The sequence below is a fragment of the Misgurnus anguillicaudatus genome, chromosome 13 (genome assembly GCF_027580225.2).
Source record: "Misgurnus anguillicaudatus chromosome 13, ASM2758022v2, whole genome shotgun sequence".
Taxonomy (NCBI): domain Eukaryota; kingdom Metazoa; phylum Chordata; class Actinopteri; order Cypriniformes; family Cobitidae; genus Misgurnus; species Misgurnus anguillicaudatus.
In genome coordinates this window covers 29,312,183-29,324,752 of record NC_073349.2, presented here as the reverse complement: position 1 = coordinate 29,324,752, position 12,570 = coordinate 29,312,183, and the positions used below count along the sequence as shown (strand labels likewise).

Below are 12,570 nucleotides of genomic sequence, written 5' to 3'. Positions count from 1 at the left end.
ACTTTATAATGGTTTTAATGGTAAACATCATAATGGTATTCATAATGGAAGCCATTAGAATTTGTAGGGATAAAAACGACGCAGGTCAACGCTGGCACAGAAGGAAAAATCACACATATTTACATTCATAGACCTCAAAGCAAACAGGGGAGCTGTTTACACCCTCCCACACCATCCGATTTTATTATTTCACAGCAGCGCACAATCAAAGCCAGTCGAGCAAGCAGCTCCCATTTAAAATTTACATTTATGTACTTGCCTGACACTAGAAGACTACAAGTCTCTGTGTTTGTCTCGGCTCTCTCATGCAGGAGGGAGGTCGTATCATTGCTTAACCATTAAGCCACTGTGCCCGCCCGGCCCTCTTGAGCTGTTTATAATCTCTGACCACTGAATTTAACAGCATATGTGATAAAGAGACAGACATCGAAGCGTTCATTCAGCCGTAGAGATGTTAACCAGAATCCTTCCCCTGATATTCCTGCCTTCTGTGCTGACGCAGGATCTCTGTAAAGGTAAAATCTCACACTGTTCATTTGGAAATTGAACTTTATTACTGTCGGTTTGTGTGAAATCGTTCTGCGTTGATCTGTTTCACCCGCTGAGGGTTGGGTATTTGTTCTCGACTTGGACTTGTAATTATTTTAATCTTAAGATTTACACAGCTGGTTCTCACAGCAGACAGAAATCCCTGCTGAACAGAACAAGGCTGTGAGAAAATGTTTGTATTTATCATTAGCTGATATTATTGTGCTTTTCAATGATTCACTGGAGTTAATGAAAATCATCTTGCCATGTAATCGTCTCATCTTATCAGATCATCGTAATCCTACAATCATGGATTAATCTTTGAATCTTGGAAGTTAATAACACGACTGAGTCATGTTTAACCCTTCATGGGATAATTTTGTGTTTAAATCTTCTGTTATGTTCAAATTTTAGCAACACTTTTAATGTTATAACAAATAGTTTAATATATGCTAAATAACTTAACTTAATAACTTGTAAATTTAGTAAAATAATAAAAATAATATATATATATATATATATATATATATATATATATATATATATATATATATATATATATATATATATATATATATTTTTTTTTTTTTTTTTTTTTTTACCATTTTTTTTACATAGTAAAAGTAAAAAAATCTCATTAGATCAGTTTTACTGTGTCTTGAACTACATTTATATATATATATATATATTTTTTTTTTTTTTACCATTTTTTTTACATAGTAAAAGTAAAAAAATCTCATTAGATCAGTTTTACTGTGTCTTGAACTACATTTTTATATATATATATATATATATATATATATATATATATATATATATATATTTTTTTTACCATTTTTTTTACATAGTAAAAGTAAAAAAATCTCATTAGATCAGTTTTACTGTGTCTTGAACTACATTTATACTTGGCAGACACTTTTATCAAAGTAACTTTAAGTCAAAAAATATCAAGGAAAAGTAGGTTTAAAGTTTTAAAAATACAATTAGCATATTTTTCAGAGATGTCAAAGTAGCTTTGCGGTCAATTTGACCACAAACATAAAAGGAGGGTTAAAAGCTGCCCAAATAAAGCCAAAATATCTAGGCTAAAACAAGGCAAAGTGAAAATTTAATAGACATCTAACTTAGAAAATGTATGAGACGTAGCTCAAAAATAAATAAATAAATGCACCATACTTACATACACCTTACAAGACATTTTGGCAAAAACGACATGAAACCAAAATCAAGTTTAATTTGGCTAGTAGTAGGTTAGTCATAGCCGTGCAGTTAACCTATGGTGAAATTAAACCTATTGCTTGTTATGTAAAGCAAAGGAAAGACATAATACAATCTTTGTATACTGCTTAAAGGGGACATATCATGAAAATCTGACTTTTTTCATGTTTAAGTCCTAAAATTGGGTCCCCAGTGCTATCAACCTAGAAAACATCAAATAGATCAACCCAGTTACTTAGTTTTGATAAATCATTGTCTGCATAGATGTGAAAAATAAGTCATTGAAATTCGGCTCCCCTTGTGATGTCAGAAGGAGATAGATCAACTCATTTGCATTTTAAAGGACACCCCCAAAAACAGCAAATTTTTGCTCACACCTACAAAGTGATAATTTTAAAGATTAATCGCGATTAATCGCATACAAAATAAAAGTTTGTTGTATAATATGTGTGTGCACTGTGTGTAAGTATTTTGTATATATAAATGCACACACATGCATGTAGGTATTAAAGAAACATTTACATTTATTTATATATATAAACACACACATAAATAAAAAAAAGAAATATGTTATTTATGTTTAATTAAACATATATTAATTTATGTTTAATATATATACAGATTTTGATATTTTATTTTATATATAAATTAAACATAAATTTATGTGTGTGTCTATATATACATAATAATTACACACAATACACACGCAAATATATTATGCAAACACAAACTGAATGCATTTGTATGCGATTAATCATGATTAATCTTTTGACAGCCCTATTTTTAACATGTTATAATAAATTATCTATATGATATTTTGAGCTAAAACTTCACATATGTACTCTGGGGACACCAAAGATTTATTTTACACCTTAAAAAGTCTTGTGAAATGTCCCATTAAAGATGCAGTGTGTAAATTTGAGCAAATTGCAACCTATGGCTCAGTTCACTGCTCACCCCTCGCTTTTGAAATGCATAGAGAACCTACGGTAGCCACTACCGGACAAACATGTCATCATCGAAGACAACTTAGTAAAAAAAGTTTCTCCATTAAGTGCTTCTGTACTGTAGAAACATGGCGGTACAAAATGGCGACTTGCACGTAAGGGGACCCTTGGTGTATGTAGGTGAAAACGTCTCATTCTAAGGCAATAAAAACATAACGGTTCATTATGAAAGGTCTTTATACACCACTGATATTATAGTTTTGTATATAATATTGTATTTCTGTCAAGAGATCTTTAAAAAAATTACACACTGCACCTTTAAAAGAAAAAATTATGTTGTATTAATTTGTAACATCATTTTCTTTTGACTTGTGTTCCCATAGCTCAGTTTATAGAGCATTGCGTGACATTTGCAAAAAGTCATGGGTTCAATATCAGGGAACACACCTAATGATAAAATGTATAGAGTAAGTTGCTTTGAAAACAAGTGTTTGACGAAATGCGTCATGTAACTTGGGTAAATTGTGACCTTGACATATTTACGCAAGATTTACTACTACTCAGGGACATCAATTCAAAATGTTTGGTAGTTTAAAAGGAAACATTGTAAAGAAGATAAACGTGACAACAGTTCATGCAATGACATAAGAGTCTGTTTATTGTTTGTTGTGTCAACGTCCTTGATATCAAATGGAGATATAAAGTGACACATGAAGAGTTGTTTACTGAGATGATTTCATGTGTTGTCACACTCAGCAGAAGTCTTATCAAACCACAAAGGACAGCAAGTACACTAACAACAAGTGACGATTTTTTCTCTCTGTCTCTAGATGGCAAAGATGGGAATAAAGTCAGAATAAGCCTTAAAACAGGTCTTGGAGAGGAAGCTGTAAGTCTTTTGATTTGTTGTCAGTATTCATATCTTACTGTAACTCAAACATATTGATCTCATGTAACCGGTTAAACATTGAACTGTTTTCTCTCAGTACGAGTGGAACGAGAGCGAGATGTTTCTTTTTAAATCTTCACTAGCATTTGCAATGAGGAAACACACCGGTAATGACAAACTTGAGTAAGTAAATCACTGTATACCCATCAAATATGTACACAAAATAGATGATGAACACACAAAACCTCCTTATCTTTCTTATGTCTCAGCTGTTTGTGTGATGACCGAATGGAAATGTGCACGGACTGATACGACCACATTGTTGAGTCAAAGCTGACAGCTGCAGGGTTTATCTATATTAATATATTGCATTTTTCCTTTTCTTCGATTTCAGTTTCTCAGTGGCCTTGAGTTTTCAAAGACACCATAGTAAAAAAATATTGGTGAGCTTTCTAAGTCAACCTACAATAGTGTGGATACATTTACATTTATGCATTTGGCAAATGCTTTTTAATGCATGCAAGCAATACATTTTTATCAGTATTTGTGTTCCTGGGAATCAAACCTTTACCCTTCCTGGGAATCAAACCAAACATTTATTTTATTATGCCCTATTTAAGCTACAGGTATGAAAGACACTGAGAGCAGTTCTTTGGTCATGGTTTTGCTTATATCCATAAAATGTGTGGCTTGAATGCACGGATAAAAGCGTCTGTCGAATGCATACTGTAAAAAGACATTTAAAAACCGTTAAGCGTTCCTTTTGGACCAACACTACTCTTCAAAAAATTCATACACTAGATTGCTAAGTGCATACTAAATATTATAAGTGCATATAGTGTGTAGCGCACACACAACTTTGAGCCAGATTTAATTCACATTCATTTTACAACGCTTTATTTAGTGAATTTTAATGATATGAAGTGTTGCGTCCTGTGGTTTTGGCCTGATGATACACTGAACATTTAGACACATTTCAGATACATTTAGAGTTATTAATGCCACATCTTCATATCAGAAAATAATTCAAAGAAAGTTTGACGTGAAATCATTAGGAATCTACTTTTAATGAGATATATGATTTGCTTTCAAATGAAATCCAGCAGAGATAAAAAGTCACACATCAGGTAATGATGCTGTCAGCTTCATCTAAACACATTTTCTGTGGATGACTGATGGTGATGAAGCAGTCAATGATACATTTTGCCTTATAATAGATTATCATGCCATATCCCATGATGTCGCAAATGTTTAACTTCACATACACAGCTTAACAGTGATCATTTATAGGTGAAAACAGCAATGCGTAATGTACAGAGAAATCACTTGTCCTGTTGTTCAGTATTAATATCAATCATCCCAAAAGATCAGTTAACTTGAGAAGGAAAATTGTATAAGCTTATAAGCCTTAAATACGGAATATACTGTATTTTAAATAATGTTTATTTTCTAAACCAAAATATATAAATAGATCAACAGACAGATAAATGAATGAATGGATGGACAAACGGGCGGACAGACAGACTGACTGAAAGTGAGATGGATGATAGACAGACAAACTGACAGACAGGTGGACCGATATATGATAGATTGAGACAGACAAACATATAGACAGACAGACAGATGGATGGACGAACAGACAGACAGATATATGATCAATCGAGACAGACAGACAGACCAACAGACCGACCAACCGACCGACAGAAAGACAGACAGATATATGATAGATTTAGAGAAACAGACATACATACATAAAAAGACAGACAGACAAACAGATATATGATAAATCTAGACAGATGGAGAGACAGACAGACAGACAGACTGATGGACGGACGAAGTCGGACAGTCAGACAGACTGAAAATGAGATGGATGCTAGACAGACAGACGGACGCACAGACAGACGTACAGACAGACAGACAGACAGACAGACAGACAGACAGACAGACAGACAGACAAATAGACATACATACATACATACATACAGATGAACAGACAGACAGACAGACAGAAAGACAGACAGACTGACTGATGGACAGAGATACATATATATTATAGATCCAGACAGACAGACAGACAGAATGACAGAAATACAGACAGATATATGATATATTAAGACAGATTAACACAGATCGAGACAGACATATATACAGACATATATATGATAGATCAAGACAGATTATACAGACAGACAGGCAGATATATTTGAAAGATTAAGACTGATGGACAGACAGATAGACAGACAGACAGACTGATGGACAGACAGACAGACAGATATATGATAAATCGAGACAGACGGACAGACAGACAGATCAAGACTGATGGACATATATACAGACAGACAGATCAAGACTGATGGACATATATACAGACAGACAGATAGACAGACAGATCAAGACTGATGGACAGACAGAACAGACAGACAGATACATGATAGATTGAGACAGACATATATACAGACAGACAGACAGATGGACAGATATATGATAGATCGAGACAGACAGACAGACAGACAGGCAGACAGATGGACAGACGGACAGACAGATATATGATAGATCGAGACAGACATATATACAGACAGACAGACAGACAGACAGATCAAGACTGATGGACAGACAGACAGACAGACAGACAGGCAGACAGACAGACAGACAGACAGACAGACAGACAGGTAGATACTGTTGACAGACAGACAGACAGACAGACAGACAGACAGATAGATAGATAGATAGATAGATAGATAGATACTGTTGACAGACAGACAGACAGACAGACAGACGGACGGACGGACGGACGGACGGACAGACGGACAGACAGACAGATATATGATAGATCGAGACAGACATATAAACAGACAGACAGACAGATCAAGACAGACAGACAGATCAAGATAGATACATGATAGATTGAGACAGACAGACAGACAGACAGACAGACAGATGGATGAATGGACAGATGGACGGACAGATATATGATAAATGGAGGCAGACATATATACAGACAGACAGGTAGACAGAGATATATGATAGATCAAGACAGACAGACAGACAGACAGACAGATATATAATATATATGATAGATTGAGACAGACATATATACAAACAGACAGACAGATACATTATAGATAAAGACAGACAGAAAGATGGATGATTGGACAGAAGGACAGAAAGACAGATATATAATAGATCGAGACAGACAGACGGACAGATATGATAGATCGAGACAGATAGACAGTCAGAAAGGCAGATAATTAATTGACAGATTTTGTCCATTACAGTCACTAAACTTCAAGCCAATTCTGAGGTATAGTTTAGGGGGAGACTGTTTAATTTAACCAGTCTAATTACAGGTCAATGTCAATACTAACGGGTGAAGAGAAATCAATTTAGGTCAACCCATCCCAGACAGATATCGGCCCCAATGCTCACGAAATCTCACAGCTAAAGTAGCAGAAACGCTCCAGGTTTGTTTGTGAGAAAAGCGCAGTATTGATTCATGTCAGCGTGTTGGATTTGAGGCGTGTGCTTCTTTCACTCACTCATGTTACTTTGATGACACGGCATGTTTGCGTCTACGTGTGCTTGATTCTTACTGGTTGCATCCAACATGTGCCTTACATAACCTTACGTGATATCGCTGTGTGTAAGGTTATTTTATATTCTCCTGCTTCCTCTAGAAACCTGGGATTGCTTGTAGCCAAATAGACCCATTTAGTATCGCATTACACCTCTACAGTGCCTCTAATACCCCAAAGAAACATATTAGGAAGATATACTTGACTCTGTATGGGCCTTAATAGAAGTAATATTTTAAAATATTGTTTACTGGAAGTCCATGTGTGTAGCTTCAAGCCATAGCACGTAAAAAAATCATGGTTTTGTCTTGATTTAAGGGGTTTGGACCACCAATACATCCAACCCAGCATCATCACAATACTGCAATTGAGGTTTACTTGTTTTCTAGCAAAGTCCTACATCATGAAGGATATTTCAGCTCTCTAAATGTAATGTTAGGGTGGATGACTTAAAAATAAGAGTTTTTTTGCTTGGACTTTAGGTTTTGGTCATTGTTCTGGTTCAGATAATACAATCATAGCACTCTGAGAAATTATGATTACGTGCTATTAATTACATCTGTCTATCATTGTCATCCAGCATTTCCAACATACTGGTGTGCAATGAGACCCGACGCGTGTCATTCATATTTGTGGTGACATCACCGACCAACACATCCCAACTGATTCCCAAAGCAGAGGTGCAGGCTGCCGTGAGGTAAGCCAGCGCTTACTTTTATAGGTTTAGACTTTATGTGTCCTAATATAGCAAACTAAATGCTAGACTGCACACGGGCAACAATGTGACATGTTCTTGTAAACATTATTACTTTGTTTTAAACCCTAGTGTGCACTGTCAAGACAGCTGCCTTCAAAGACAGGATTATGAAATCCTTATAGTGAAATAAAATGTTTTATGTTTCCTCATGAATGAATGGTTACTCAAGTTGCTTTGGATAAAGCATCTGCTAAATGAATAGATGTAAATCTTAACAGTTATTTTTTATTTATACTGTTCAGTCATCAGGGATGCATCGATATATTGGCCTATAATCTGATTTGACAGATAAAAGCATCTTTCTTATCGGATGTGAGCCGATTGTTTAAAAACAACTGATGATTAAGGCAGATTACTTCCTGGTAATCAAAGGGTAAAAAGCAAAACTATCGGTATTGATAGACTTCATTCTAAGTAAGCAAACATCGATATCAGCACAGAAATGTTGTATCGTATTGGTGCATCCCTATTTTTTCCCCAAAAAGTTTGTTCCGAACAGAAACAGTATTTTAACGTTTCCGGCTTTGGTTCAACCAAAAATTGACGTTCCTGAACCTGTTAGACAAAAAATAAAGTTCACAAACCGGTTAATAACGTTCCATGTCAGCTGTGGGACATACAAATAAGTAGGCTGATCATTAGGACATTAAACTTAAATTATTAGTCTACATAATTTCCTTAATTCTCTATCTTGTCATTAAAGGTATTGCGCGGGATTTTCTTTTTCCGGGTGGATCATCAAGACTATTGGTCCTCCTAGTTGTCAATCAGGAGTGTTGCGCAATTGCATTTTTTTAAAATGTGGAGAAGGCAGTTCTTTTCTAAAATTCAAGAAAATCCTCCGTTACACCTTTAAAGGAATAGTCTACTCATTTTCAATATCAAAATGTGTCATTACCCTAACCAAGAATTGTTGGTGCATCCCTCTGTCATCTGTGTGCGTGCACGTGGGCGCTGGAGCGCGCTGCGACGCTTCGATGGCATTTGGCTTGGCCCCATTCATTCAATTGTACCATTTAGAGATAAAGTTAGAAGTGACCAAACACATCAACGTTTTTCCTATTTAAGACGAGTAGTTATACGAGCAAGTTTGGTGGTACAAAATAAAACGTAGCGCTTTTCTAAGCGGATTTAAAAGAGGAACTATATTGTATGGCGTAATAGCACTTTTGGGAGTACTTCGACTCGGCACAGTAACACCCTCTCTCTCCCATTATGAGAGTGAGAAGGGGAGCGGACTTTTCAGGCGAGTCGAAGTACTCCCAAAAGTGCTATTACGCCAGAAAATATAGTTCCGCTTACGTGCACGCACACAAATGATAGAGGGATGTATCAACAATTCTTAGTTAAGGTAATAATATTTAATATAATATTTTAATATTGAAAATGAGTAGACTATTCCTTTAAGAAAGGATACATTACGTAAGCGGCATAATTGTAATTCTGACATACCTACATTAGTTTCGGCATTGTACATGAATTAAGGACAATTTCTGCCATGTTGTTTATTGGCAAACAACTTAAACAAATGTTTGTATTAGAAAAAGGATACTGTGGTATTTCGAGATCATTTTGTTTGTGGGTCCTGTCAAGAACAGAAAGATTGCTCGCCTGCTTTTTGAAACGCGTCTCTCCGTGTATGCACTTTTGAGTGCACTTAAACACGCGCACACACACATACGGAGGACAAATTGCAAACTGCGCTTCAGGAGGAAGATGCAGCATAAACAGTCGCTCCACATAAAGTGAAAATTACGTTGTGCTTTATTCGCTAAATGTATCTTAATGGACTACAGTATGAGACACAGTAGCACAATTCTCTCTCGAGTTTATACATCAAGAATTCTGATCTTTGAAGGGCATAGAGATAATCACGTTTGATTGGAGTTGGACCGGAAACATTCAACCGCATGTGTGTCTGTGAGTACAGAAAATTTTTGCGTTTAAATTGTTTAAAATCACTTAAGTGTTAACATTTGCAAGCCTTTGAAACACGTGCAAATTATCAACTTTCACCCTATTTAAATTTGCGTATTAATTTGCAAATCGCATGCAAATTGTGGGTCGTGATCCGTACGGATCACGGATCAACTGAGATCCGTTACACCACTAATTAGTATTAAAAAATAAACATCTTGGGATACTTGGTAGCCTACAATACTTACCTCTTATGATTGAGCATTAGAGACTTGGGCTTGAGCTACTTGCTGGTGGCAAGCTTCTCATTTCTCCGATGAGTCAAGACGTCTGGAAGTGAACTTCACCAAGTCATATTCCACAGAAATCTTGTCAAAGAACGAAAAAAAACCCAGTATTAACCGGTTACCATTATTTTAAATAAACGATTCTGTTCCGGAACATATATATTTTTTGAAAGTTTCTGGTTTCGTTTCTGTTCCTTGCAAAATATCAAAAGTTTCTGGTTTTTGTTTACGTTCCGTGAACCGGTTCAAAGCCTTGATCTCTAGTATAGAAACATGTGCATTAAATGTTTGATCTCTGTTATGCTACTGTAGATCCCTAACACATGTATTATTTTTCCAGAAACAGTAAACATCGGATCAACAGTGCGTTCCTGCTATCAGATATGACTCTAGAATTTGTGGGAATTCCACCAACGCTTGCCACCCCGATCAAATACGACACTCCCCCGTGGCTCATCGTGTTCGGGGTCGTGATGGGCGCTGTGGCCGTGGGGATTTTAGCTTTGCTGATGTCCACGGTGACCAAAGGGAGACGGTATGCTTATGTGTTTTCATTCATCTGTTCTGTGTCGGGTCAAATGCTTATAATGTGTGTTTGGCTCAAATATCAACACGCGGCCCTTGATGTTTTCTTTCGATCGATCTGATCTGACCTGTTTGTGACTCACCACAGAGCTAAAGCTAAAGCTGTTGATTCAGCGGAGGAGGGAGAAGGAAGAGAAGGGAGAGTCAAAGAGAACGGGACATCACTTACACACCTGGAGTTAAAAGATGGTGTCTATAATGAAGCATTCAGCAGCGATGATGAGCGCTTAACACAGCTTTAGATCCACACGAGAGGACCCAACACCTTTAAAGCCATTTAAAGTCCCTCAAAGGGGAAAACTCTTTCTGATTTATGGCAAAAAAAGAAAATATATATAAATATATGCTAAATACATTTTTGTAGAAAGTAAAGCTTAATTAAATATTTTTTATATTTTCCCCCTCCCTTCAGGTACGAACCCAGTTTATTTATAAATTCTCCCTGACAACAGGTTGGCAAAACTGATTAAATCATAATCTTTAAATTTCAAAATATATTTAGTTTTAACCATTATATATCAACATATATTTCATCAAATACATTTTTAATTTTACAACCCATATAGCAAAAAATAATAATTTTTCCTGGGCAAAATATAAAAATTTATAAATTATGTACAAAACATAAAATTTTAGGTAAAAAAGTATATTTTTGCATTTGAGTTTTACCTTTTCAAACCTGTTATGTTTACAGGTTTGTAACGTACAAAGATTTTCCTCCAAAGTGATGTGAATATTAATGCTTTAAAACATATTCATTTTTAAATATATATTTCAAAATATGCAAAAAAGTCGTTGAAAACATATTTTAAAATATATTTCAGTAATCTTTTTTGTCAACATGATTTCACAGCAAATTTGATTAATTTATTCGTGTCCATGGCACGAAAGTCTGCTTTTTTTACGTGTCCGTGGCACAACTTTTTTCGTGTCATTTTATGTATTGTTTTCTCCATTTTTTCTTATTTTTAAATCATTGTCGTTTGGGGTTGGGGTTAGTTTTGGGGTTAGGATGTACTTTTATGTATTGGTTTCTACATATTTATCTTCCACTTTTAAAACTATTCTCGCCTGGAGTTGGGGTTTGAGTTAGAAAGGAAGGTCTTAAAATGTAACAGAAAGTGATTCTAACCCCATCCCCAATCAACAATGGTAAAAAATACATAAAATGACACGAAAAAGAAAGTCGTGCAACGGACATGAAAAACTATTTATAGAAATTTGTGAGTGACATGAAAAAAGCTGAATTTTGTGCCATGGACACAAATAAATTAATCAAATTTTTTGTGACTATAACACACTTTTCCATGAGATTGGTGTTTTTTTGTATATTTTGAAATATATTTAAAATTATATTTTAATTATTTTGGCCGTATGGGATGGTCCAAAACAAAAAAGTACTGTTTTATTTAAGTATTTGTTATTCGTTAGAGTTTAAAGATTTAAATATTTGTCTTTAATTTTGTGTATGTTAATATAAAGGATTTCTATATGCTGATGTACTTTTAAATATCAATGAAACATGCTTTGTGCTGTACACATTAAAGTCGAAATGAAATTGAAATGAAAAACTATAATTTGTTTTGGAATATTGGGATTTTTTTATGTGCCCTCATAATCTTTAATCAAAAATGCAAATCTCTCTTTACTTCCGGTCATATGTTATGTCAGGTGGGCGGGGTCCTGGAAAAATCGCAGCGATTAGCGAATAGCAACATGACCCAACTTTAAACGATACAATCAATTATCGATGGATGAATTAAAGTCTGACCCTACCTTTTTTCATGTCAGAAGCCATTTCACTCGGATATGCGTCACCACGTGGAAAATAAAACACTTCCTACTTCTGTTTCATGGCGACTTTAACAGT

General features: G+C 35.2%; 1 protein-coding gene across 1 annotated transcript; it reads left to right on the top strand.

Moving 5' to 3' along the window:
* The first annotated feature begins 283 nt into the window (after positions 1-283).
* On the top strand, positions 284-11,030 carry cltrn (collectrin, amino acid transport regulator). The gene is made up of 6 exons (XM_055187440.2): positions 284-515; positions 3,524-3,582; positions 3,680-3,765; positions 7,735-7,851; positions 10,456-10,650; positions 10,789-11,030. Exons 1-6 carry the CDS (start codon positions 452-454, stop codon positions 10,940-10,942), a joined length of 675 nt encoding a protein of 224 aa, XP_055043415.2. The 5' UTR covers positions 284-451; the 3' UTR covers positions 10,943-11,030.
* Positions 11,031-12,570: the final 1,540 nt, after the last annotated feature.

Coding starts and splice junctions, on each gene's coding strand:
- cltrn (XM_055187440.2), top strand. CDS start 452: ATGTTAACCAGAATCCTTCCCCTGATATTCCTGCCTTCTGTGCTGACG. Junction 7,852..10,455: donor GAGGTGCAGGCTGCCGTGAG/GTAAGCCAGCGC, acceptor TTATTTTTCCAG/AAACAGTAAACATCGGATCA. Junction 10,651..10,788: donor ACGGTGACCAAAGGGAGACG/GTATGCTTATGT, acceptor GACTCACCACAG/AGCTAAAGCTAAAGCTGTTG.